The sequence below is a fragment of the Pogona vitticeps genome, chromosome 3 (assembly GCF_051106095.1).
Source record: "Pogona vitticeps strain Pit_001003342236 chromosome 3, PviZW2.1, whole genome shotgun sequence".
In the NCBI taxonomy this organism is placed as follows: Eukaryota; Metazoa; Chordata; class Lepidosauria; order Squamata; family Agamidae; genus Pogona; species Pogona vitticeps.
In genome coordinates this window covers 130,032,224-130,058,781 of record NC_135785.1, presented here as the reverse complement: position 1 = coordinate 130,058,781, position 26,558 = coordinate 130,032,224, and the positions used below count along the sequence as shown (strand labels likewise).

Genomic DNA, 26,558 nt, shown 5'->3' with positions numbered 1-26,558 from the left:
GTTGCTCTCACAGTTGCAGAAACACCTGGGGATGCAGCCATAGTGCTGTTTAAGTAGAAATTTATACTTTTGCTACAGTTTTATATAAACTATTTTTGTCTGGAACTAATGGTATATAAACATTTCAGATAAAATAAAAGCACTATACAAAAATTAGCAATTTTTAACGATGTGGGAGGGAGGGATTTTCAAGACCTCATGCTTACGTAATTAATGTTAACAAATGCAGGTCTTTTGGGATTAGGATTCTTGCCTTTCCTCATAATGTCCTGAATCTTGTTGGCTGTCACATGCTTCTAGCTATAAAAATCCAGTATCAAGGACTGGGGACGAGATCAATTATTTCATTCCATTATGCATCCTGGCTGCCTCGGGCTCATGGCCTATATTTTAATATACCACCATGCTATATGTTTAACAGGAAGGTATTGGCCTCTCTTATTAAGAGTATGACTTAATAAGAAGCTGACGGCATATACCAAGATCCAGATCTATAGAGCCTGTGTCCTGAGCACACTCCTGTACTGTAGTGAGCCCTGGACCCTTTGTGCATGGCAGGAGAGGAAGCTGAACACGTACCATATGTGTTGTCTCCGATGCATTTTTGGTATCACCTGGCAGGACAAAGTTCCAAATAAAGTAGTCCTAGAACGAGCTAGCTTTTAGCATATATACATTACTGAAACAGCGACATCTACGTTGGCTTGGGTATGTCATAAGAATGGCTGATGGTCGGATTCCAACGATCTCCTGTATGGAGAATTAGTCCAGGGAAATCGCCCCACAGGGAGACCACAGCTGCGATACAAGGATATCTGCAAGGAGGATCTGAAGGCCTTAGGAATGGACCTCAACAGATGGGGAAACTTGACATCTGAGTGTTCAGCCTGGAGGCAGGCAGTGCATCATGGCATCTCCCATTTTGAAGAGACACTTGTCCAGCAGGTTGAGGCAAGGAGGCAGAACCGAAACCAGCAAAATCAGGGAGCTGGACAGGGGATAGATTGTATATGCCTTCAGTGTGGAAGGGATTGTCACTCTGGAATTGGCTTTCTCAGCCACACTAGATGCTGTTCCATGATACCATAGTCTCTCAAGACTGAAGGATGCCTAATCTAAAATTGTCCTCTCTTCTCTGTCCAGGGCAATCAGAGAGAAAAAGAGAGAGGAAATGGTAGGGGAGTTGAATTCACAATATGAGGCTTTCGAAGAACTCCATTTAGTTGTTTGGTTAGTTGGTCATAAGCCACCCAGTGAACAGGCAACAATGGCACACCACTATTACCTAGTCAGTTGGTACTCAAGCTGTTCCTCTAAGCCATGAACATTGCTGCTGTTGGTTCTACTGTACGTATAACATGGTCACAAACCACAGTTCTGAAGAGAGTGTTTTACATAACTTGTTGCTGCAAGAAGTACAAAATATAAAAAAGTATTTGCTACAAGAAGTATGTACACATCAAAGCACTGATAAGTCATTCTCAGTTGAAAGTTGCAGCTGTCACTCAAGGGATTATGGCCCTTCCTCTGTTTTCTCACCATATCTCCGCCTCTTGCATTTTCCATGATGAGAAACATGTGAGAGGTTAAAAATGTATCAATTTGAGCAAAAAAAAAAAAAGCGTCTTTCTGAATCTCCAAAATGTTCCAAAACCTCAGGGCTCTTTTTTCTTAGGCCATTTGGGATTCAAATTGGGTCTCAAGGCAATCCAAATGCTTCTGAAGCTTGATTATTCACTTTAGAAAGACATGATTTTTCATTTATTGTGTGGATTTAACTTTTTTTATTTGTGTGGATTTAATTTTTTTAAGGGAGTAGAGGGAGTTTTGATTAGGTCTAATAAAATGGAGGCCTAATTAGATGTCACAACAGTGCCATGGAAGAATCCCACAGATTTTAGTAATGCAGTGATAGAAATATGAATTCACTTTCATCTGTAACTAATCAGTCATGTGCTATCAATTCTGATTTTTAGCAAACTTCACACAGTTTCCTAGGTGTAAAGTACTCAGAGATGGCTTAGTGATCCCTCCATCTAGGAATGTTCTTGGACTGATCAGTTTGCTAATGGCTACACAAATTGGCTCTTCTCCTGGGAGGCATTGTGGGAAATTAGACCCCAGACTTGAGCTTCTACCCATTGAATTCTCCAGACAGCTTCCATTTATACAGAGTGGCATTTAGATCAACACACCTGAGGGTATCAGCCATCTATGTATAAAGGAACTTTGGACTGCAAAGGGGTTTAATTGGAAATACATAGTAAGTAGACTACACTGAACAAGTTCAAAACATGCTAGATGAACAGGCAGCTGAATGTAGCAAACTAGACATTAATTGTGTTGTACAGGGTCCTTGATTCTGTAACTCCCTTGGTTCTGCAACCCCTTTGCTTTTGTAATCTCAGGAAGACTTCAAAATAGATACTAAAACAAGAGAAGGGCCTGTTTAGTGGGTTAGAATGTATTCTGATCTGCACAGTGGTTATTTTTCACCAAGACCAAAAAAGCATCTATATATTGGGCATGTTAGGTATTGAGCTAAGCCAACTCAGTTAAGATCCTAGTGTTTTCTGGGCCATCATATTTTGCTGATAAAAAAAGAATATTTAATTGAGCCTCCCAAGGTGCAGCATACCCAATACTAACAAACTGTTTTGGCTCCTGAGAAACAAAATCTAGTGAGCACTGATCCAAAACCTGACAGTGAAAATTCTTTTAAAAAACCCATCTGGCTTATGGATATGGGATATTGTGCTTCTGTACTCATGATTCAAAAAGTCAGGAAATGAACCAATATTGCTCCAATCCATGCCCATTAATTAACATGGAAAAGGGCAGCCTGAATGTTGACAATGCCAATAGCAGCAGTGAAGATGGTCTACAGCAGTGGTCCCCAACTTTTTCTGAACCGTGGACCAGTTAGGGAGCAGGGATTGTGTGCGGGTGGGCAGGGCACACGTGAGAGCGGGTGGATGCATGAGTGGGAAGGGCACCCATGCGCGGGTGGATGGGTCACCCATGTGTGCTCATGCAGGTGGGCGGAGAACGCATGCATGCATGTGGGGGTGTGCATGTGTGCACATGGGGGCACATGTGTGGGGTGGGTAGGAGATCTGTCTCTGCGGCCCAGGCCTGCCAAGGCCACAGCCCAGTCCCGGGCTGCAGACTGGGAGTTGGGGACCTGGGGTTTACAGGATATACTCTTCTGTTCACTACTATTCACAAAGTAATACCAAACAAGGGAAAATTCAAGAAGCTGATTCCTTTTTTCATTAGTTAATCACTTCTCATCCAAACAGAAAGCGATTGTCAGGGCTGTTTTTCAACAAATATGAATAGTCTTCTTTTCAAAATTAGCATTCCCTATGATTTAGCTGTTGTATGCTGCCTTGAGTATCTTCCCTGGGAGAACAAGAGAATAAAAATACAACAAACAAACAAACAACTCCAGCAGAGAATCAAAAAATAAAGTGGCAGGCATTCACAATAAACCAAAAACCAAGGGAGGAAAAGAAGTCTCAGAATGCCGGATTAATATGTTTTATTTCATAGAGCTCAACTAGTTTCGGACCTCTGTTGGTTCGAGGGTATTCCTTGAGGCTTAAACAAAGTTAAATTAAAATACATTTTAAAATGTATTGCAGAATAAATGCTAAAACAAAAGAATTATAATACAATCTTATTGCCCCAAAGTAGTGTAAAATAACTCATAGTTTAAAGACTAAAGAAATAGGTGTAACAAATGATGGAGGAATGGAAGATGGTTGGAGGCTGCAGCTATTGATTTTCATTCCCTTCTTTGGCAAATGTTAAAGATTTAGTACAAGATTTTTCTGTAGAGACACTCTCTGATGTCTTTCCAAATAGATACACAAGATATGAAACTCCATGGCTATTAATTGTCGTGCCAAGATAAGCACCTGTTTCAATGTATGGGTTGTAATGAGTGCAGCTTCTAGCCATCACCATTTTTCATCCACATAATTTTGTGGGATTTTAAAACTGTCAGCTATTTTTACTGACTTCTGGGCAATATGATTGTGTTGTAATTCTTCTGTCTTGATCTTCATTGAGCAATATATTTTAAAATGCATTATAATTTTAGTTCTCACAGCAGTAGAAAGGTGGAAAACACTGGGTTATACCAATATATATTTTCTTTCATCTTTCTGAGATTTTCCTCTCCTTTTGTGCTTGGGTCTAGTAGAGAAGCTTCAGCAGAGAATTAGATGTTTTATACAGAAGCACGTTTCATAGAAATAAATGAGTTTTAAAAAGACATTTGGGCTCAAATCCTGGTAAACCGCACACTCTTCTCGCAACAAAAAAAGAAGAGAGGATGCTCCTTCTAGCAGACTATGAGCTTTTTTTTACATTTCAAGGCCTTTATAATTGAGATGAAAGTCTCCAGCATATTTTCACTTTCAAATGCAAACCAGGCCTATACAGACACACAGAGCAAGCACCAAAACAGTCTGATTATTAAGAAAGATGCAAATAGACTGTGTAGCACTTAAATTTCTTAAATAAAGCAGCAATTATCCTAATTTGGAAGAATTCACACAATTTGAGAATTGTGTACTTTGATGCAAAAACAGACTTTTTTCAGGCAGGGGACAGGCAAATTTCCATAACAATGGCCATTTTTACATAATACAGTGGTGCCTCGTATAACGAGTGCCCCGTTTAATGACAAATCCGCATACCGATGCGGATTTCGCGATCGGAAAAGCGATCGCATACCGATGTTGCCTATGGGGAAAAATCTCTTTGCGATGTTTTCCCCATAGGCACCATTTTCCCCCAGCTGAGCGGCGGGAGCCTCCCAAGGAGCGCTCCCGCAGCTCAGCTGGGGGAAAATGCCTGCGGTGGCCTCGGAAGGACCCTTCTGAAGGGTCCTTCAGAGGCCACCACCGGGATTCGCCTTCCCCACGGTCGGCTTCCCCGGCCATGGTCGGACTGTCAGGAGTCCGACCATGCCTGGGGTAGTCGGCCGCGGGTGGGATCCAAGCCGTGGGGGGAGGTGGAAGGCATGGCCGGGCTCTTCGGCAACTGCCGAGGCTCAGATCCAAGCCTCGGTGGCTGCCGAAGAACCCATCCATGCCTCCGATCCTCCCCCCATGGCTTGGATCCCAGCTGTGGGGGAAGGGTGGAAGGCATGGCCGGGCTCTTCAGCAACTGCCGAGGCTCGGATCCAAGCCTCGGCAGCTGCCGAAGAACCCATCCATGCCTCCGATCCTCCCCCCACGGCTTGGATCCCAGCCGTGGGGGGAGGGTCGGAAGCATAGCCAGACTTCAGCCGGCTAAGAGGCCAGCAATCGGGCAGGAGGAGGTGGGAAGTTTCCCCCAACCCCTCCCGAGTGAACGCCAGGTTTTCAGCTGGCTAAGAGGCCGGCGATCGGGCAGGAGGTGGTGGGGGAATCTTCCCACCTCCTCCTGCCCAATCGCTGGCCTCTTAGCTGGCTGAAGTCCAGCTATGCCTCCGATCCTCTCCCCACGGCTTGGATCCAAGCCGCGCGGGGGTGGTGGAAGGCATGGCCGGGCTCTTCGGCAACTGCCGAGGCTTGGATCCAAGCCTCGGCGGCTGCCAAAAAACCCATCCATGCCTCCGATCCTCCCCCCACGGCTTGGATCCCAGCCGTGCGGGGGTGGTGGAAGGCATGGCCGGGCTCTTCGGCAACTGCCGAGGCTCGGATCCAAGCCTCGGTGGCTGCCGAAGAACCCATCCATGCCTCCGATCCTCCCCCCATGGCTTGGATCCCAGCCGTGGGGGAAGGGTGGAAGGCATGGCCGGGCTCTTCAGCAACTGCCGAGGCTCGGATCCAAGCCTCGGCAGCTGCCGAAGAACCCATCCATGCCTCCGATCCTCCCCCCATGGCTTGGATCCCAGCCATGGGGGGAGGGTCAGAATCATAGCTGGACTTCAGCCGGCTAAGAGGCCAGCGATCGGGCAGGAGGAGGTGGGAAGTTTCCCCCAACCCCTCCCGAGCGAACACCGGGTTTTCAGCCGGCTAAGAGGCCGGCGATCAGGCAGGAGGTGGTGGGGGAATCTTCCCACCTCCTCCTGCCTGATCGCCAGCCTCTTAGCTGGCTGAAGTCCAGCTATGCCTCCGATCCTCTCCCCACGGCTTGGATCCAAGCCGCGGGGGTGGTGGAAGGCATGGCCGTGCTCTTTGGCAACTGCCAAGACTCGGATCCAAGCCTCGGCGGCTGCCGAAGAGCCCATCCATGCCTCCGATCCTCCCCCCACGGCTTAAAGCCTCCCCGCGCCGCTTACCCCGGCTGTTCTTGGACACCTGGAAGTCTGAGAACAGCTGGGGAAAGCGGCACGGGGAGGCTTCAAGCATCAGGGACAGGGTGGGGGGGATTGGGAACGCTTGAAGCCTACCTGCACCGCTTACCCAGGCCGTTCTCAGACTTCCAGAAGTCCGAAAACGGCCTGGGTAAGCGGCGCGGGTAGGCTTCAAGCGTTCCCGATCCCCACCCCACCCTGTCTCCGATGCCGGTAGCCTCCCTGTGCCGCCTACCCAGGCCGTTCTCGGACGCCTGGAAGTCCGAGAATGGCCGGGGTAGGCAGCGCAAGGAGGCTTTAAGCAGTGGGGACGGGGGGATTGGGAAGGCTTGAAGCCTACCCGCGCCGCTTACCCAGGCCGTTCTTGGACTTCCAGAAGTCCGAAAATGGCCTGGGTAAGCGGCGCAGGTAGGCTTCAAGCCTTCCCGATCCCCCCCCTGTCCCTGATGCCGGTAGCCTCCCCGCGCCGCCTACCCCAGCCGTTCTCGGACACCTGGAAGTCCGAGAATGGCTGGGGAAAGCGACACGGGGAGGCTTCAAGCGGCGGCTGCAGAGTGGGGGGGTGTCCGCACCCAGCCTCCCCCCACGGCTTGGGGGAGGCTGGGAGGGTGGTGGGATTGGGATGCCTTTCAGGCATCCCGGGCTTGGATCCCACCCGCCGCGGGTTACCCAAGGCATTCCAATCCCACCACCCTCCCTCCCACAGCTTGGGTCCGAGCCACGGCGGCTACTCTAGGGAGTCCAGCCATGGTTGAGGTAGCCGCCGTGGGTCAGATCCAAGCTGCGGGGGGAGGGAGAAAACTGGATAATCCATTCCTATTGGAACAGATTAACCAGTTTCCAATGCATTCCTATGGGAAATGGTGCTGCACATAATCATGTGAGGCACCACTGTACTTGCAACTGCTAGAACCCTATAAAATACCCTGGAAATTTCTCACCAACCACACAAGTGAGAAGGACACTGCAATTGTGAGGACAAGACAATTTAATGGAAAATTAGTGACTGCCCAAATTAATAAGACTTGTGAATGCCTCCCCTCAGCAGTGTAGGATCTCAGCATAATTAAAGGAGTCAATAATAAAACAATTGCTGAAAAAAGTCCTCCTTGGATCCCAATAGATCAAATAATTACCGGCCAGTCTCTAATGTTGCATTCTTGTGCAAGGTATTGGAGTGAGTTGTGGCCTCTCAGTTCTAGGGGTTCCTGGATGAGACAGATTAACTAGATCAGGGGTCTCAAACTCAATTTACCTGGGGGCCACTGGAGGCAGAGTCTGGGTAAGGCTGGGCCGCATCATATTTTCTGCCAAGCAGAGCAAGAGCCCGAGGAAGGCGCCCAGGAGTTTCCTTAGCCTGGCTGGGGCTCCAAGGAGGAGGAGGAGGAGGAGGAGGGGTGTGTGAGTCCTCATCGCCGGCCACGACCCCCTTGTGAGCTGATAATATTGATTATAGAATGCTTCACAAAGACCCCAGACACCAATTTTTCTAAAAATTAACAGAAAATGAATTTCTTTGTGTCAGTTGGGAACTTGCTTATCTTTCTCTTGAACACCTGTTCCTACAGAAACCACAAAATATCCTGTTATTCTCTATATGCAAGTCTGGAGCACCGAGCAACGGTTTGCAGCCGAGATGGCTGAGTTTGTGGTTTATATCGGCCAAACCACAGATATCCTGTGTATTTCATTTCCTCTTGAAAAGTAACGCTTGCTATTAAATTAGAAAAGACCCAGGGCAGGGGACCCGCCCGAGAGATGACCAGCCACTCTTGAACTCCTATAGGTAGAAGACTCTGTAGTCAAGCCCACTTACCTAATTCTCTGCCAATAGATATTTTTTGTATCTTTATTTCCCTGTGGTTAGAAGGTTTAAAAGTTATTTGCATTTGTTTAATCAGGGTCTCCCTCACTTAGAGAGAGACCCGAGCGATATCACTCGAAAATAAACAAGCACTTTTGTTTTATCTGCTGAGTCTGTGTTTGTAGTCAATCTTCTGCCTGCCTGCCTAAAACAAGAGTGTCTTTTAACACTCCCAGATTTCTTATATCTGGCTAACACCCTCTGGCTCCTTCTTCACTACCACCACCACCACCAGCAGGACGAAGAAGCGGAGAAGGGAGGGAGTGCCGGCGACCACCTAGCACCTAGGGCACAACATAATTTTTTAAAAAAACTCTCAGAATTGCCTTGCCAAAGGAGAAAGGGCCCCCTCGGTACCTGTGAAATTAAACAGAATGGGGTGGGGGCCCACAGGTGTGCACATGCGCACACACGTACGCACACATAGACACACACACACACACATGGAGGTCTGGCAACCTTCCTTTGAAGGCCCCCCTCAAAAAAAAGGCACACTCAGCAGCAACAACTACTCCCACCATGACAGAGGAGCAAACTTTGCGAGGTGAGCCCAGGCAGCCTCCAGAGCCAAGATGGTTGAAGCAGGATGGAGGAGGAGGAAGCACCGCTGGGCGCTGAGGCGGCCACCGGCTAGGCTGGTGCTGGGGGTGCCAAGAGAGAAAGAGAGCCAGAGAGCCGCTTGCCTGGAAGAGGTGGCGGCGGTGGCAGCAGCTGTTGGCGGCTTGAAGGCACTCTTCGAGGAAGGGCTGGGAGCGAGCTCCGCTCTCAGGCATCGCTTGGTGGCAGCTTGGGCACTCGGGAAAAAGGGCTGGCAGCACACCTCGCTCACTGGCTCTCCCCCAAGACAGCACCTCTTGCACCCTCCATCCGGAACTGCAGCCTGCCAGCAGGCAGACAGGTGGGCTGGCTGGCAGGCTGCATTTCCGGATGGAGGGTGCAAGAGGCGCTGTCTTGGGAGAGAGCTGGTGAGCGAGGTGAGGCTCTTTTTTTTAACTCTTGACAGCAGTGGCCGTGTGGGCACTTCAAGGGGGGCAGGCAAGGCGGAGGCAACAAACTATCATTCGGCGGGCCTCAAATAGCCCCCGGGCCGCATGTTTGAAACCCCTGATCTAGATCAATTTCAACCTGGCTTTAGGCCTGGATATTAGACAGAGATTGCTTTGGTCATTTTGGCTGATGACCTACACTAGGAACTAGACAGGGTTCCTGTTTGTTCTGCTCAGCTTATCAGAGGCTTTCACAATACCATTGACCACGGTATTCTTCTGGGTTGTTTCTCTGAGATGGGACTTGAAGGCACTATTTTATGATAGCTCTGATCCTTCTTGGAGAAGAGGACTCAGAAGGTGGTATAGGGAGACCCCTGTTCAACATTCTGACCTGTGGTATCTTTCAGGGTTCTGTTTTGTCCCCCATGCTGTTTAAATCTACATTAAACCACTGAGAGGCATTGTCTGGAATTTTGGGGTTCAGTGTCACCAGTATACAGATGACATCCAGCTCTATCTGTCCTTTCCATCTAAATACGAGGAAGCTATTTCAGTTATAGATCTGTGTGCGGTGTAATAATGGACTGGATGAAGTTAATAAACTGAAACTTAATCCAGACAAGTCTGAGGTGCCCCTGGTCAGTCAGAAAGCAAATGAGGGAATAAAGATTCAACCTGTGCTAAATGGAATTATGTTACCCCTGCAGCTTGGGCTTGCTCCTGGATTCATCCCTGAGCCTGTCTATCCAGGTTTCAGCAGTTGGCCAGAAGTGTGCCAGTTGTGTCAATTCCTGGAGAGCTTAGATCTGGCCATAGTGACAGATGTTTAATTAGATCCTAGCTGGATTACTGTAGTGTACTGTAAACTGGGCTATCTTTGGGAAGTGTTCAGAAACTTCAGCAGGTCTAAAATGCTGCAGATGGATTACTTGGAGTTGGTTACAACAGCTCCACTGGTTGCCAGTCTGTTTCTGGGCATAATTCAAAGTGTTGGTTTTGACACAGAACATTTTAAATGGGTTGGGTCCAAGCCATCTTCATCTTTTTTAATTCAATTTTTACCCCGCCCCTCTAGACAACGTCTACTCTGGGCAGCTAATCTCCCTTCATAAGCCTGCTTGGACTTTAAGATCAACAGAGGAGCCTTTTCTCTCATTCCCTCCATCCTCACAGGTGCATTTGGTGGGGTCCTGGGCAGGGCATTCTGTGTCACTGCTCCAAGACTCAGGAATTCCTTCCCATGGAAAACCAGACTGGTTACATTTTTGATCTCCTTCCACTAGCAGGGCAAATATGTTTCTCTTGAATCAGGCTTTATTTTAGTGACTGGCTGTCTAAGGGAGATTCTTTAAATGAACTGCTGTATTTCTCTTGTTTTAAATGTGTTTTTAATACTTTATTTATCTACAGGTTTTTGAAATATTTGCTTAATTATTTTTACTATTTTAAGAATTCATTGTTTTTAGCTTTTATACATTTATTTTTAATAATGTAAGCTGATTTGAGTCGTTTTTAGGAGAAATATATGGTAAAACTCTTGTGTTTGCCCATGTGGGCAGGGAAAGACTGAATCCCTGCAGCACATGCTATTTCATTGCATACTGTACAAGGATATCTGCCTGTCACATCAGACGGTCTTTCTCCCCTTTCATTCCGGATGGGCTGACCTGAGGAAAATACAATCCCTTCTAGGTGACCTTAGTAAGGAAGTCACTCTATCAACCGCTAGATACGTCCAGGCCATTATCCAGAGACGCCGCAACATGCTCCCCCAAAACGAGGGGCTCCAATTATGATTTTCTGGTTCCTCCTCCTGCCAGTAATGAATCTTTCCCCGGTATTTTATTGTTTTATTGTTTTATTTATGCAGCATGCCAATAAAGGTTTCTGTACTGTACTGTACTGGTAAAACTCTTGTACATTAAATAAATAAAATTTCTCCAAAAAGTGGAAAAAGAAACTAGAGGACTAGCTATCCTTGACTTGATTCTAGCTAAAAGAGAGGAGGAAGCGGCAGTAAGGGGAAATTTGGGCAATGTGACCATATTCTACTAGAATTGTTGATTTGAATGGAAACCATAGCAGAGTGTAGCCACACTCATATGCTGGATTTTTTAAAAGTCTATCTTAATTATCTCAGAAAAAGGATGAGTAACATCCCATGGCAGGAGATCCTAACATGAAAAGGAGTCCAAGAAGGGTTGGAGTTTCTGAAAAAAGAAATTCTAAAAGCACAACTACAAACAATTCCAACAAGAAAAAAAGGTGGGAGGGAGCAAAAAAGGCCAGTGAGACTTCACAAAAAGTTCAGGGGTGACCTGAAAACAAAACAAAAATGCATGTATAGGAAGTGGAAAAAAGGCCAGGTCACCAAGGAAAAGTATAGACAAGTAGCAAGGAAATGCAGGGATGGCATTGGAAGAGCAAAAGCTGAGAAGGAGCTGAGATTAGCTACAGACATTAAAAGCATTTTAAATATCTTGACTTCATCAAAGCTTTTGACAAAGTGCCCCATGATATCCTGATTAACCAGCTAACTAACAAGTGTAGCTGGATATGTAGATCAAGTGTCAGGTAGATACACAATAGGCTACAGATTTGTACTCAGAGGGTGATGACTAATGGGTCCTTTTCAAACTGGGAGAAGGCAACTAGTGGGGTACCCCAAGGCTCACTCCTGGACCCAATGTTCTTCAATATTTTCATTAATGACTTTGATGAGGGAGTGCAGGGAATGCTTGCCAAATTTGTGGATGACACAAAATTGATTGGAATAGCTAATACTCGAGAAGAAAGAAACAAAATTCAAGATGATCTTGATAGAATGGAGCACTGGAATGAAAACAGCAAAATAAAATTCAACAGGGATAAGTGCAAAGTGCTGCACCTTGGAAAAAGAAACTAAATGTACAATTACAAGATGGGTGATACCTGGCTCAGCTATACTACAAGCAAGAAGGATTTTAGAATTATCTTAAATCACAAGCTGTATATGAGCCAACAGTGTGTTGTGTCTATAAAAAAGGCTAATGCTATTTTAGGCTGTATTAACAAAAGTCTAGTTTCCAAATCCCACGAGGTGCTAGTTCTCCTCTGTTCAGCACTGATTAGGCCTGACCTTGAGTATTATGTCCAGTTCTTGACACCACACTTCAAGAAGGATGCCAACAGATTGGAACAAGTATGGAGGAGGGCAACAAATATACAGTAATCAGGGGCCTGGAAACCAAGTCTTAAGAGAAAAGACTGAAAGAATTGGGCATGTTCAGCCTTGAGAAAAAGAAGACTGAGGGGTGATATGATAGCAATCTTCAAATATTTGAAAGTCTGTCATACAGAGGAGGGGCAAGATCTGTTGTCGATCATTGTAGAGTGCAGGACAGTCAACAATGGGCTCAAGTTAAAGGAAGCCAAATTTTGATTGAATCTCAGGAAAAACTTCCTAACTGTTAGAGCAGTACGACGGTGGAACCAGTTGTTACATATGTTACATACAGCACTGATGTTACCTGTCTGTCATGGGTTTGGAGGGAAAGTTCCATCCTATGGGGAGTGGAAGGCGGGACATCAGGAGGAGGGGCTGTACTGTATAAATATGTGATGCGTGTGTGGAGAAGCTAAGCAGACGAAGCAGCAGCTGGGAAGAAGGAGTTGGTGTGGGAGTCTGTGTGTCAGACAGGGTACTACTGTGTGTCAGAGTACCAACCTGATAGGTTCAGGTGTCTGTTGGTTAGCCAGAACTGATAGGTTCAGGGTCTGTGCTTTAAGTTAAGGGTTCTGGGTGAACCACACTGTGTGTATGTATGAGTGAGAATAAGCCACGTTACTTTATGTTATTCACCTGATCGTTTTACTTACCCTGTTTGTATTTAAAATAAACCTTATTCTTTTTATTGTTTGAAAATCCATCCCTAGTCTGTGTGACTTATTAAAGGGAATGGTTGGTGGCAGCTTAGTGTAACTGTGTGACATATCCCGGTAGGTCTGGGTTTGTCACATTGATTGGTGTCCAGCGTGTGGGATACGACTGGTCCAGTTGTCCAGCGGTCCAGCAAAGCCTTGGCAAGTGTGCCCAGAGCAAGGGGGGTCTAGTCAGGGACAGTCTGAGGCGCGTAGGTAATCTTCTAGGTGTACCTCACGGGGAGGTGCGCTAGTAGAAGAACGTGCCAACTGGGGAGACTTAGATTAAGGTGCTCTGAGGCAGCCTAGTTTTGGCGGGAAAAAGCTGAGGCAAAACTGCGTAGCAACAGCGAGCTAGCTTGCCAGCTGAGAGGCCCAGCCGAGAGGGGGGTAGGCTCTGACTCGATACTGTTGCAAGTTTAGTGCTGAAGAACAGCAGCAATCTCTATAGGAAAGCTGGTTCTGAGGCAAGAGGAAAAAAGTGGTCGTTTTATTCTGAGGCTTGACTTTTTAAAGCAGCCTGGTCTGAGGGGGGATTATGCCCTTGACTCGAAGCCAGATAGCAGACATGAGTGAAGTGAAAGACCCCCAGATTGACCAAGGTTCTGAGGATGAATTTGGCTCAGTGCAAGGTGACAGCACAGGAGAGCAGAACCCAGAACTCAGAAAATTGATCCTAGTCCAACAGCATGAACTGAGGATGAGGCAATTTGAAATGGAGGAAAGGGAGAGGCAGGAAAGATTGGAGAGAGAGAGAATGGCGTTTGAATTAAAGAGATTGGAACTGATGAACCAGAACAATAATAATAATAGGGATTCTGAGGGAGGCCAACTGTCTAAAGCTGACCTGAAGAAATTCCCTGTGTACCACAAGGGAGATTGTCCTGAGGTGTTCTTTTCCTTAGTGGAAAGAGCGTTTGTGGACTTCTCAGTGAGGGAAACTGAGAAGATGACCATCATGCGGTCTTTAATCAGTGGTAGCCTGGCTGAGGTTTATGCCGAGATGCCTGAGGAACTGATGAAAGATTTTGCAGAGTTTAAAAAACTGGTGTTTGCAAGACATGGGATAAATGCAGAGCAGCTGAGACAAAGATTCAGGTCCCTCACCAAGAAGCCAGAGCAGACTTTTACCCAAGTGGGGGCCCAATTGGTGAGGCTGCTTGAGAAATGGCTATCTCAGGAGGGAACAGAGACCTATGAGCAGCTTAAAGATTTGATAGCACTGGAACAGTTCTATTCAGTCCTGCATGGGGAATTGAAATTCCAGGTGAGGGAAAGGAAACCGAAATCTGTGGGGGAAGCTGCAGAGATCGCAGATTTTATTTCCCAAATAAGAAAGCCCTTGGGTGAGGGGAAATCTGTAGGGAAACCCAAAGAAACCTACAGCAAGTACTCTCAGGGACCAGGGAAAAGCCAGCAAGGGGGAGGGGCCCATGGTGAAGGGAAGCCCTCAGACATGAAACTAAGACCTCAGATTTTGGAGGGAAAACCAAAACAAGATGAGAGAGAATCAAAATACACCAGAAAATGCTATTTCTGTCAGGGAAAGGGTCATCTAATCTCAGAGTGTGAGAAACTAAAGCAGCTAAAAGGAATGGTGCCTCAGAATTCTAGTGGGACCAAGCCAAAAGCTGTGTTCTGTGTCCAGAAAGAGCAAGGCTCAGTGTCACAGAGGGAGCCTGTTGCCATGACTACTCAGTCTGGAACAGCTACCTCTGCTGATCAGGCTGAGGAAAATGGTCCTCTTATAGAGGTCAAGCGCTGCTTGCTGGTGAAAACAGATTCTCCGTTGTTTGAGACAGCAGGGGTGGACGTAGGAATACTTGACCGCCAGTATAGGGGGCTGCGGGACACTTGTTCCCAGGTAACCCTGTGCCATCCAGATATTATTCCTAGGGAGTTTATAATCCCAAATGAGAGCATGAAGGTGGCAGGGATTGAGGGGCAGGTAATCTCTCTGCCAGTAGCAGAGGTACCTGTCAACTTTCAAGGCTGGAGGGGAGATTGGCGGATAGCGATTTCATCGACTCTGCCAGCAGCCGTGCTCGTGGGAAATGACCTGGCTGAACATGTGAAACGGGTGCTAGTGATTACACGCTCACAAGCCACCACAGGGACAGTTCAGGGGGGTAATGATGAGCCAGAGACGGTAGCAGAGGGGAGTTCAGAAGCTGTGGTGGAAACCTTAACCACAGACAGCAGATTTGGACAGGAGCAAAAGGCAGACGCCACTCTCCAAAAGTGTTTTGAACAGGTGACTGACGCCCAGCTAACACCTGAAACCCCAGTGAGATTCCTGGAGAAAAAGGGGATTTTATATAGAGAAACCCTGAGGAATATCTCAAAAGGGGGAGATGGGATCAGAAGTCAGCTGGTGGTACCTGAAAAGTATCGCCCCATGATCTTACAAAGGGGTCACTCTGACATGTTTGCTGCACACTTAGGAGTGAACAAAACACAGCAGAGAATCACACAGAATTTCTACTGGCCTGACATAGGGAAGCAGATCAGGGAGTTCTGTAAACAATGTGATGTGTGTCAAAGGCAGGGGAATAACCGCGACAGGACCAAAGCAAAGTTGTGCCCTTTGCCTGTGATTGACACTCCGTTCAAATGCATAGGGGTGGATATTGTGGGACCTTTGCCCAAGGCCACAAAGAGGGGGAATAGGTTCATTCTAACCATTGTGGACCATGCCACAAGGTATCCTGAAGCCATACCCTTGACTAACATTGAAACTAACACAGTGGCCGATGCTTTGGTGGGGTATATGTCCAGGATGGGATTTGCCTCAGAGATAATCACAGATTTGGGCGCATCGTTCACATCAAAGCTCATGAAACGCTTATGGCAAATCTGTGGAATTAAGCACAAGGAAACCACTGCCTATCATCCGGAAAGTAATGGGTTAACTGAGAAGTTCAATGGGACTCTAATGCGCATGATTAGGGCTTACTTGGCAGAGAATCCAAACAATTGGGACCAGAAGCTGCAATCCCTTTTGTTTGCTTATCGGTCAGTGCCACAAGCCAGTACCGGGTTCAGTCCATTTGAACTTTTATTTGGAAGAAGGGTGAAAGGGCCCCTTGATTTGATCAAGCAAAATTGGGAGCAGATCACCCAGGATGACCCACAAGACGTTGTGACATACATAGACACCTTGATGAATGACCTAAGGAGAAATCTAGAGCTGGCAGCAGAAAACCTGCAAGCTCAGAAGGTCAGACAGAAAACATGGTATGACCACAAAGCTAGAGAGAGACACTTTGACCCAGGGGAGGAAGTGCTTTGGCTTAGGCCCTGCAGAGAGAATAAGCTGCAGCTCAAATGGGCAGGACCATATAGGGTCATTTCCAAAATGTCAGACCTGAACTACCTAATAGAGCAGGAGGAGAACCAAGCAAGGAGGGTGGTTCATGTGAATGCCCTAAAACCCTACTACAGAGGGGAACAGAGGGTTTTATTCGCGATAAAAGCAGCTGAGAGCGAGGAAGCTGAGTTACCCTTCTGGGAGGGTAGAGGGGAAGTAAAATACAACCCAGAGGAGGTAAAGATCAGTCCTGCACTCACCCAAGACCAGCAGCAAGAACTAAAAATGCTGCTTAGTAAATATCAACAGGTGTTTTCTAACAAGCCGGGGATAGTGAAGGGAGTGATGCATCGGATCCACACAGGGGATGCACCCCCGCAGGCAGTATCCCCATACCGAGTAACGGGACCCTATAGGGACAAGGTGCGGAAGGAGCTGGACGAGATGCTGAGGGAGAACATAATCGTCCCCTCTTCTAGTCCTTGGTCCTCTCCGATAGTCCTTGTGGACAAGCCTGATGGGAGCATTAGGTTTTGTGTCGATTACAGGAAATTAAACCGTGTAACCACTCCTGATGCCTACCCAATGCCCAGGCTAGACAACCTGATTGAAACCATAGGGGGTTGTCGGTTCATCTCATCATTGGACCTGGTAAAGGGATATTGGCAATTAAGAATTGATCCCAGGGATCAAGAAAAGACTGCCTTTTGCAGCCCTTTTGGTCTCTATGAGTTTCGAGTCCTGAGCTTTGGTCTCAGAAATGCACCAGCCACATTCCAAAGGCTGATGGACCAGACCTTGGCAGGGCTCAGTGACTTTACAGTGGCCTACATTGACGACATAGGGATCTTCAGTAATACCTGGGAAGATCACCTGATACACCTGGAGTTAGTGCTGCAGAGGTTAAGTGCAGCAGGGCTAACAGTAAAGGCCAGCAAGTGTCAGCTGGGTAGCCCAGAAATAAAATACTTGGGTCACATGGTAGGGGGAGGAGTGATAAAACCCCTGGAGGCCAAAATAGAAGCTGTTCGTGATTGGCCTAGACCCAACACCAAGAAAAAAGTCAAATCATTTCTTGGGTTGGTGGGCTACTACAGAAAGTTCATCCCGAGGTTTAGCGAGATTGCGGCTCCGCTGACCGATCTGACGAGGAAGAAGGCTGATGACAGCATCCCGTGGACCAGCGACTGTGAGGCGGCGTTCCAGAGGTTGAAGGAGGCGTTAATCAACTATCCAGTCCTGCGGGCTCCAGACTTCGACCGGGAGTTCATAATCTACACCGATGCGTCTAACAGCGGGGTAGGAGCAGTTCTGTGCCAGGAGGATGAGAATGGTGACCAGCATCCAGTGTCCTACCTGAGTAGGAAACTTCAAAAAGGTGAGAGACATTTGGCAACCGTGGAGAAGGAGTGTTTGGCCATAGTCTACGCGATCCAGAAGGCCAAGCCTTACATCTGGGGAAGACATTTTATTCTGTGTACTGACCATTCACCATTGCAATGGTTAAAGACAATGAAAACCCACAATAGCAAACTTATGAGGTGGGCTTTAAACCTACAGGACTATGACTTTGAAGTGAAGGTGGTCAGAGGGTCAGTGAACTGTGTTGCTGACGCCTTATCAAGAAGACCTGAAGAATGAAGACGGCGAAAGAACATGGACTATGTGTATATAATGCTGATAAAAAGTAAAATGTACCTGGTTTTGAATTTGGTTTGTATTAATAAAGGTAAATTGATGTACTGTATATGGTAAAATGTTTAAATGCATATTTGCTATGGTTAACTTGGAGTGTAAGTATGAGTAAGTATAATATGGTATGTATAACTGTTTTTGTGTATTTTATACAGGTTGTTTTTTTGGTGAAAAGCACCTTAGCTTTCCCCCTACAAAACAACTTTTAAAGAGGGGAGGTGTTACATACAGCACTGATGTTACCTGTCTGTCATGGGTTTGGAGGGAAAGTTCCATCCTATGGGGAGTGGAAGGCGGGACATCAGGAGGAGGGGCTGTACTGTATAAATATGTGATGCGTGTGTGGAGAAGCTAAGCAGACGAAGCAGCAGCTGGGAAGAAGGAGTTGGTGTGGGAGTCTGTGTGTCAGACAGGGTACTACTGTGTGTCAGAGTACCAACCTGATAGGTTCAGGTGTCTGTTGGTTAGCCAGAACTGATAGGTTCAGGGTCTGTGCTTTAAGTTAAGGGTTCTGGGTGAACCAAACTGTGTGTATGTATGAGTGAGAATAAGCCACGTTACTTTATGTTATTCACCTGATTGTTTTACTTACCCTGTTTGTATTTAAAATAAACCTTATTCTTTTTATTGTTTGAAAATCCATCCCTGGTCTGTGTGACTTATTAAAGGGAATGGTTGGTGGCAGCTTAGTGTAACTGTGTGACATATCCCAGTAGGTCTGGGTTTGTCACAACATACAGCACTGATGTTACCGGTCTGTCATGGGTTTGGAGGGAAAGTTCCATCCTATGGGGAGTGGAAGGCGGGACATCAGGAGGAGGGGCTGTACTGTATATATATGTGGAGTGTGTGTGGAGACACTGAGAGACAAAGCAGCAGCTGGGAAGAAGAAGCTGGTGTGGGAGTCTGTGTGTCAGACAGGGTACTACTGTGTGTCAGAGTACCAACCTGATAGGTTCAGGTGTCTGTATGGTTAGCCAGAACTGATAGGTTCAGGGTCTGTGCTTCAAGTTAAGGGTTCTGTGTGAACCAAACTGTGTGCATGTATGAATGAGACTAAGCCACGTTACTATTTCTTATTCACCTGATCATTTTATTTTCCCTGTGTGTTGTATTTAAATAAACCTTATTCTTTTATTTGTTAAAAATCCATCCCTGGTCTGTGTGACTTCTTACAGGGAATGGTTGGTGGCAGCTTAGTTAATGTGTGGCAGATCCCAGTAGGTCTGGGTTTGTCACATTGATTGGTGTCCAGCGTGTGGGATACGACTGGTCCAGTTGTCCAGCGGTCCAGCAAAGCCTTGGCAAGTGTGCCCAGAGCAAGGGGGGGTCTAGTCAGGGACAATCTGAGGCGCGTAGGTAATCTTCTAGGTGTACCTCACGGGGAGGTGCGCTAGTGGAAGAACGTGCCAACTGGGGAGACTAGATTAGGGTGCTCTGAGGCAGCCTGTTTTTGGCGGGAAAAAAGCTGAGGCAAAACTGTGTAGTAGCAGTGATCTAGCCTGCCTGCTGAGAGGCCCAGCAGAGGGGGGTAGACTTTAACTCGCTACAGTTGCAAGTAGTGCTGAAGGACAGCAGCAATCTATAGGGAAAGCTGGTTCTGAGGCAAAAGAAAAAAAAAAGTGGTCGTTTTATTTTGAGGCTTGACTTTTTAAAGCAGCTTGTTCTGAGGGGGGATTATGCCCTTGACTCGAAGCCAAGTGGCAGAAATGGGTGAAGTGAAAGACCCCCAGGCTGACCAAGGTTCTGAGGATGAATTTGGCTCAGTGCAAGGTGACAGCACGGGAGAACAGAACCCAGAGCTCAGAAAAATGCTCCTAGCCCAACAGCATGAACTGAGGGTGAGGGAAATGGAAATCAGAAGAAAAGAAAGAGCTGAAATCAGTCAGGCAGAGGCAGATGCCAAGAAAAGGGGAATGGACATGAGGATCAAACAGATGGAACTGAAACTCCAAATTAGAATGGTACAATTAGAATTGAAGTTCCTAAATAAGTTTATTAACAATTTATCAGTGGAAGAAATGTCAAAGAAAGAAAAGTATGAGGCTCAGGCCAGACAAAGTGAGCAAGATCTTGAAAAATATAATCAGCAAAAAGACATTAAATTAAAAGAAATCAGAGATAAGACTGAAGAAAAAGTGAAAGAGATAAAAGCTAGGGCTGAGGAAGAAATTTTACAGATCAGGGCTGAGTTTGAGGCTAAGCAAAAGGAGCTAGAAAGGAAACCAAAATCTGTGGCCGAAGCAGCAGAGATCGCAGATTTTATTTATCAAATAAGAAAGCCCTTGGGTGAGGGGAAATCTGTAGGTAAACCCAAAGAAACCTACAGCAAGTACTCTCAGGGACCAGGGAAAAGCCAGCAAGGGGGAGGGGCCCATGGTGAAGGGAAGCCCTCAGACATGAAACCAAGACCTCAGATTTTGGAGGGAAAACCAAAACAAGATGAGAGAGAATCAAAATACACCAGAAAATGTTATTTCTGTCAGGGAAAGGGCCATCTAATCTCAGAGTGTGAGAAATTAAAGCAGCTAAAAGGAATGGTGCCTCAGGATTCGAGTGGAACCAAGCCAAAAGCTGTGTTCTGTGTCCAGAAAGAGCAAGGCTCATTGTCACTGAGGGAGCCTGTTGCCATGGCTACTCAATCTGGAACAGCTACATCTGCTGATCAGGCTGAGGAAAATGGTCCTCTTGTAGAGGTCAGGCGCTGCCTGCTGGTGAGAACAGATTCTCAGTTGTTTGAGACAGCAGGGGTGGACGTAGGAATACTTGACCGTCAGTATCAGGGGCTGCGGGACACTTGTTCCCAGGTGACCCTGTGCCATCCAGATATTATTCCTAGGGAGTATGTAATCCCAAATGAGAGCATGAAGGTGGCAGGGATTGAGGGGCAGGTGATCTCTCTGCCAGTCGCGGAGGTACCTGTCAACTTTCAAGGCTGGAGGGGAGTTTGGCGGCTAGCAATTTCATCGACTCTGCCAGCAGCCGTGCTCGTGGGAAATGACCTGGCTGAACATGTGAAATGGGTGCTAGTGATTACACGTTCACAAGCCACCACGGGGACAGTTCAAGGGGGTAATGATGAGCCAGAGACGGAAGCAGAGGGGAGTTCAGAAGCTGTGGTGGAAACCTTAACCACAGACAGCAGATTTGGACAAGAGCAAAAGGCAGACGCCACTCTCCAAAAGTGTTTTGAACAGGTGACTGACTCCCAGCTAACACCTGAAACCCCAGTGAGATTTCTGGAGAAAAAGGGGATTTTATATAGAGAGACCCTGAGGAATATCTCAAAAGGGGGAGATGGGATCAGAAGTCAGCTGGTGGTACCTGAAAAGTATCGCCCCATGATCTTACAAAGGGGGCACTCTGACATGTTTGCTGCGCACTTAGGGGTGAACAAAACACAGCAGAGAATCACACAGAATTTTTACTGGCCTGACATAGGGAAGCAGATCAGGGAGTTCTGTAAACAATGTGATGTGTGTCAAAGGCAGGGGAATAACCGCGACAGGACCAAAGCAAAATTGTGCCCTTTGCCTGTGATTGACACTCCGTTCAAATGCATAGGGGTGGATATTGTGGGACCTTTGCCCAAGGCCACAAAGAGGGGGAACAGGTTCATTCTCACCACTGTGGACCATGCCACAAGGTACCCTGAAGCCATTCCCTTGACTAACATTGAAACTAACACAGTGGCAGATGCCTTGGTGGGGTATATGATCAGGATGGGATTTGCCTCAGAAATAATCACAGATTTGGGCGCATCGTTCACATCAAAGCTCATGAAACGCTTATGGCAAATCTGTGGAATTAAGCACAAGGAAACCACTGCCTATCATCCTGAAAGTAATGGGTTAACTGAGAAGTTCAATGGGACTCTAATGCGCATGATTAGGGCTTACTTGGCAGAGAATCCAAACAATTGGGACCAGAAGCTGCAATCCCTTTTGTTTGCTTATCGATCAGTGCCACAAGCCAGTACCGGGTTCAGTCCATTTGAACTTTTATTTGGGAGAAGGGTGAAAGGGCCCCTTGATTTGATCAAACAAAATTGGGAGCAGATCACCCAGGATGACCCACAAGATGTTGTGACATATATAGACTCTTTAAGGAATAACCTAAAGAGAAACCTAGAGCTAGCAGCAGAGACCCTGCAAGCTCAAAAGGTCAGAAAGAAAGATTGGGATGACCAGGAAGGCAGGGAGAGGCACTTTGACCCAGGGGAGGAAGTGCTGTGGCCTGGGCCCTGCAGAGAGGGCAAACTGCAGCTGGGTATCCCAGAAAGAAAGTACTTAGGTCACATGGTAGGGGGAGGAGTGATAAAACCCCTGGAGGCCAAAATAGAAGCAGTTCGTGATTGGCCCAGACCCAACACCAAGAAAAAAGTCAAATCATTTCTTGGGTTGGTGGGCTACTACAGAAAGTTCATCCCGAGGTTTAGCGAGATTGCGGCTCCGCTGACCGATCTGACGAGGAAGAAGGCTGATGACCGCATCCCGTGGACCAGCGACTGTGAGGCGGCGTTCCAGAGGTTGAAGGAGGCGCTAATCAACTATCCAGTGCTGCGTGCTCCAGACTTCGACCGGGAGTTCATCATCTACACCGATGCGTCTAACAGCGGGGTAGGAGCAGTTCTGTGCCAGGAGGATGAGAATGGTGACCAGCATCCAGTGTCCTACCTGAGTAGGAAACTTCAAAAAGGTGAGAGACATTTGGCAACCATGGAGAAGGAGTGTTTGGCCATAGTCTACGCGATCCAGAAGGCCAAGCCTTACATCTGGGGAAGACATTTTGTTCTGTGCACTGACCATTCACCACTGCAATGGTTAAAGACAATGAAAACCCACAATAGCAAACTTATGAGGTGGGCTTTAAACCTACAGGACTATGACTTTGAAGTGAAGGTGGTCAGAGGGTCAGTGAACTGTGTTGCTGACGCCTTGTCAAGAAGACCTGAAGAATGAAGACGGCGAAAGAACATGGACTATGTATATATATTGATGACAAAAAGTTAAATGTACCTATTTTTTGAATTTGGTTTGTATGAATAAAGGTAAATTGATGTAATGTATATGGTAAATGTTTAAATGCCTAATTGATATGGTTAACTTAGAATGTAAGTATAAGTAAGTATGATATGGTATGTATAACTGTTGTTGTGTGTTTTATCCAGGTTGTTTTTTGGGAAAAAGCACCTTAGCTTTCCCCCTACAAAACAACTTATAAAGAGGGGAGGTGTTACATACAGCACTGATGTTACCAGTCTGTCATGGGTTTGGAGGGAAAGTTCCATCCTATGGGGAGTGGAAGGCGGGACATCAGGAGGAGGGGCTGTACTGTATATATATGTGGAGCGTGTGTGGAGACACTGAGAGACAAAGCAGCAGCTGGGAAGAAGAAGCTGGTGTGGGAGTCTGTGTGTCAGACAGGGTACTACTGTGTGTCAGAGTACCAACCTGATAGGTTCAGGTGTCTGTATGGTTAGCCAGAACTGATAGGTTCAGGGTCTGTGCTTCAAGTTAAGGGTTCTGTGTGAACCAAACTGTGTGCATGTATGAATGAGACTAAGCCACGTTACTATTTCTTATTCACCTGATCATTTTATTTTCCCTGTGTGTTGTATTTAAATAAACCTTATTCTTTTATTTGTTAAAAATCCATCCCTGGTCTGTGTGACTTCTTACAGGGAATGGTTGGTGGCAGCTTAGTTAATGTGTGGCAGATCCCAGTAGGTCTGGGTTTGTCACACCAGTTACCTCAGGAGTTGGTGAGTGCTCCAACATAGGAGGCATTCAAGAAAAACCTAGATACTGTAATCACCTGGCAGATCTGCTTTGATTGTATTCCTGCAGTGAACAGGGATTTGGACTTGATGGCTTTGTAGGCCCCTTCCAACTTCACTTTTCTATGATTCTATGAATCTATGATTTTAGAATTCTCTTTTTGTTTGTTGTTGTTACTGTTGTCAATATTGCCTTAATGCCGAACTCCAGTAAAGCAATGCATTAAGGAAGAATGTTTGGTTTTCACTGGGGGCTTTTGTCATCTATTCATTCAGTTATTTTGCGACATCTCTGCAAAGCTTAGATGGGACGTGGTGGCGCTGCGGGCTAAAACTGCAGAAGCCTGTGCTCCAGGGTCAGAAGACCAACCAGTCGTAAGATCGAATCCACGCAACACAGTGAGCTCCCATCGCTTGTCCCAGCTCCCGCCAACCTAGCGGTTCGAAAGCATTCAAATGCAAGTAGATAAATAGGGACCACCTTGGTGGGAAGGTAACAGCGTTCCGTGTCTAAGTCGCACTGGCCATGTGACCACGGAAGATTGTCTTCGGACAAATGCTGGCTCTATGGCTTGGAAACAGGGAAGAGCACCGCCCCCTAGAGTCGAACACGACTGGACAAAAATTGCCAAGGGGAACCTTTACCTTTATCTTTTACCTGCAAAGCTTAACACTCATTGTGAAAAAGAAACATCCTTCATGGTTCAGGGCTTTTTATTTTTCTCACTTCTTCCAAAACGGGGGGGGGGGGGAGTTACACAGGTAAAAAAAGAACCTCAGGCCAGGCTTCATAATATATCAGTGTCATTTTTACAGACATCAACTTTCCTTTTATTCTTTTTATCTTTTGCTTTTCTGTTCTGCTTGTTTCTTGCACTAAGAGTGTCTGTGTATATGTTTGGTAAACACCAGTAGCTGTCAGAGATTCCTCATAGCATTTTGGCAGAAAGCTATGTTTGCTCAAGAGTTCACAGAATAGCAGCATAGATTTCTGGCAATTGTGATGAGGAAGATTTTCTTTGTTTTAATATCTAGAGATGAATTACAGAAAGCTTATCTCTTTTTGAGTCACTCATTCAAACTTCAAATGAGTTCCCTTGTGGGGAACTCCACATTCATAGTGACAGATATATCACATCTGCATCATAGGCCCTAGGACTTTTAAAATCATTTTCTTTTTTTCTTTTTGGTCATATGCTAGGGATGTTCAAAGCATAGTGAAGTCCAACTCGCTGCTCATTGCAGGAATACAAATCAAAGAAGATCTGCCAGGTGGTTGTCTGAGTTTCTTTTGAATGCTTCCAGTGTTGGAGCACACTCCAACTCTCAAGTTAATTGTTTCCATTGTCTCACTGCTCTAACAAGACGTTTTTCCTAATATTCAATCAAAATCTGACTTTCTGTCACTTGAACCCCTTGTTGTGTGTCCTGCACTCTGGGATAATCAAGAACAGATCCTGTCCCACCTCTGTATGATAGCCTTTCAAGCTTTTGAAAAGTGTTATCATATCACCCCTTCTTTCAGCCTTTCTTCATAAGGCTTGGTTTCCAGCCCCCTGATCATCCTTGTTGCTTTCCTCTGAACTTCTTCTAATTTTTAGCATCCTTCTTGAAGTGTGCTGTCCAGAAGTGAATGCAATACTCAAGGAGTATATTTTGATATTTTTAAAGGAGTTTCTACAGGAATAAAAACTAAGGTTTGTTTCAATATGTGATAAATAATCTTGGTCTCTTTCCCAAGAATTTAAACTGATTTCCCTGAAAACACCTGAAATCCTTATAGGTCTTATCAATATTGCAGTTGTATGAGTGAGGGGGTGTTCTATCCTCTCTCTGTTACTTCCCATCCACCATCGGCTTTGGTTCTGGGGACAGTGTTATCTTTTCATCTTGCTGCAAGTACAGTTCTGCATAAATGTCTGTCAAAATCTTACTCTATCCAGGGCACATTGGCCAAAAAAAGAAGGGGTGGTAATTTATTTATTTTATTTATATCCCGCCTATCTGGTCGGGTCAGGACCACTCTAGGCGGCTAACAACATAAATAATACAATAAAATTAATATACGAAACAATTATTAAGTGGTAAGACATTACACAAGGTGGGAGGAACAATAAAAGAGGAAAAAGGGTGTTAAGGGGCGTCAGGGATTATCTGATGGGAAGGCCTGCCGAAAAAGCCACGTTTTTAATTGATTCTTAAAGATACTCAGCGAGGGAGCCATGTGAATCTCAGGAGGTAAGTTGTTCCAGAGGCGAGGAGCCACCACCGAGAAGGCCCGATTTCTTGTCTTTTCCTTCCGGGCCTCTCTCGGCGTTAGGCTCCTCAGCCTCACCTCCTGGCTCGCACGGGTGATACGGGTAGACCTTGGTGGGAGAAGGCGTTCCGCCAAGTATCGAGGCCCTAAACCATTTAGGGCTTTGTACGTAAGCATCATCACTTTGAAGTCGATGCGGAAACGGATGGGCAGCCAGTGCAGTGTGGCCAGAGTGGGTGAGATATGTTGGCATTTTTTCACTCCACTAAGTAATCTGGCTGCCGCGTTCTGCACCACCTGTAGTTTCCACAGCAGCCTCAAAGGTAGCCCCACGTAGAGCGCATTACGGTAGTCTAATCTTGAGATTATGAGCGCATGCACCAAGGTGGTGAGCGCCCCGACATCAAGGTAGGACCGCAGCTGGGCTATCCGCCTGAGGTGAAAAAAGGCAGTACGGACCACCGATGCT

General features: G+C 46.4%; 1 protein-coding gene and 1 long non-coding RNA gene across 2 annotated transcripts in view; both read left to right on the top strand.

Moving 5' to 3' along the window:
* The window catches only part of LOC144588255 (uncharacterized), a 379,338-nt gene that overhangs the window by 116,604 nt on the left and 236,176 nt on the right, over positions 1-26,558 (top strand). The window lies entirely within an intron of this gene.
* LOC144588253 (uncharacterized) lies at positions 13,112-23,708 on the top strand. Its single transcript, XM_078390736.1, has 2 exons — positions 13,112-18,769; positions 19,278-23,708. The coding sequence occupies exon 1, from the start codon at positions 13,587-13,589 to the stop codon at positions 17,997-17,999; it is 4,413 nt and encodes a 1,470-aa protein (XP_078246862.1). The 5' UTR covers positions 13,112-13,586; the 3' UTR covers positions 18,000-18,769; positions 19,278-23,708.

What these genes read in the sequence shown, in the direction of transcription:
- LOC144588253 (XM_078390736.1), top strand. Translation starts at nt 13,587, where the DNA reads ATGCCCTTGACTCGAAGCCAGATAGCAGACATGAGTGAAGTGAAAGAC.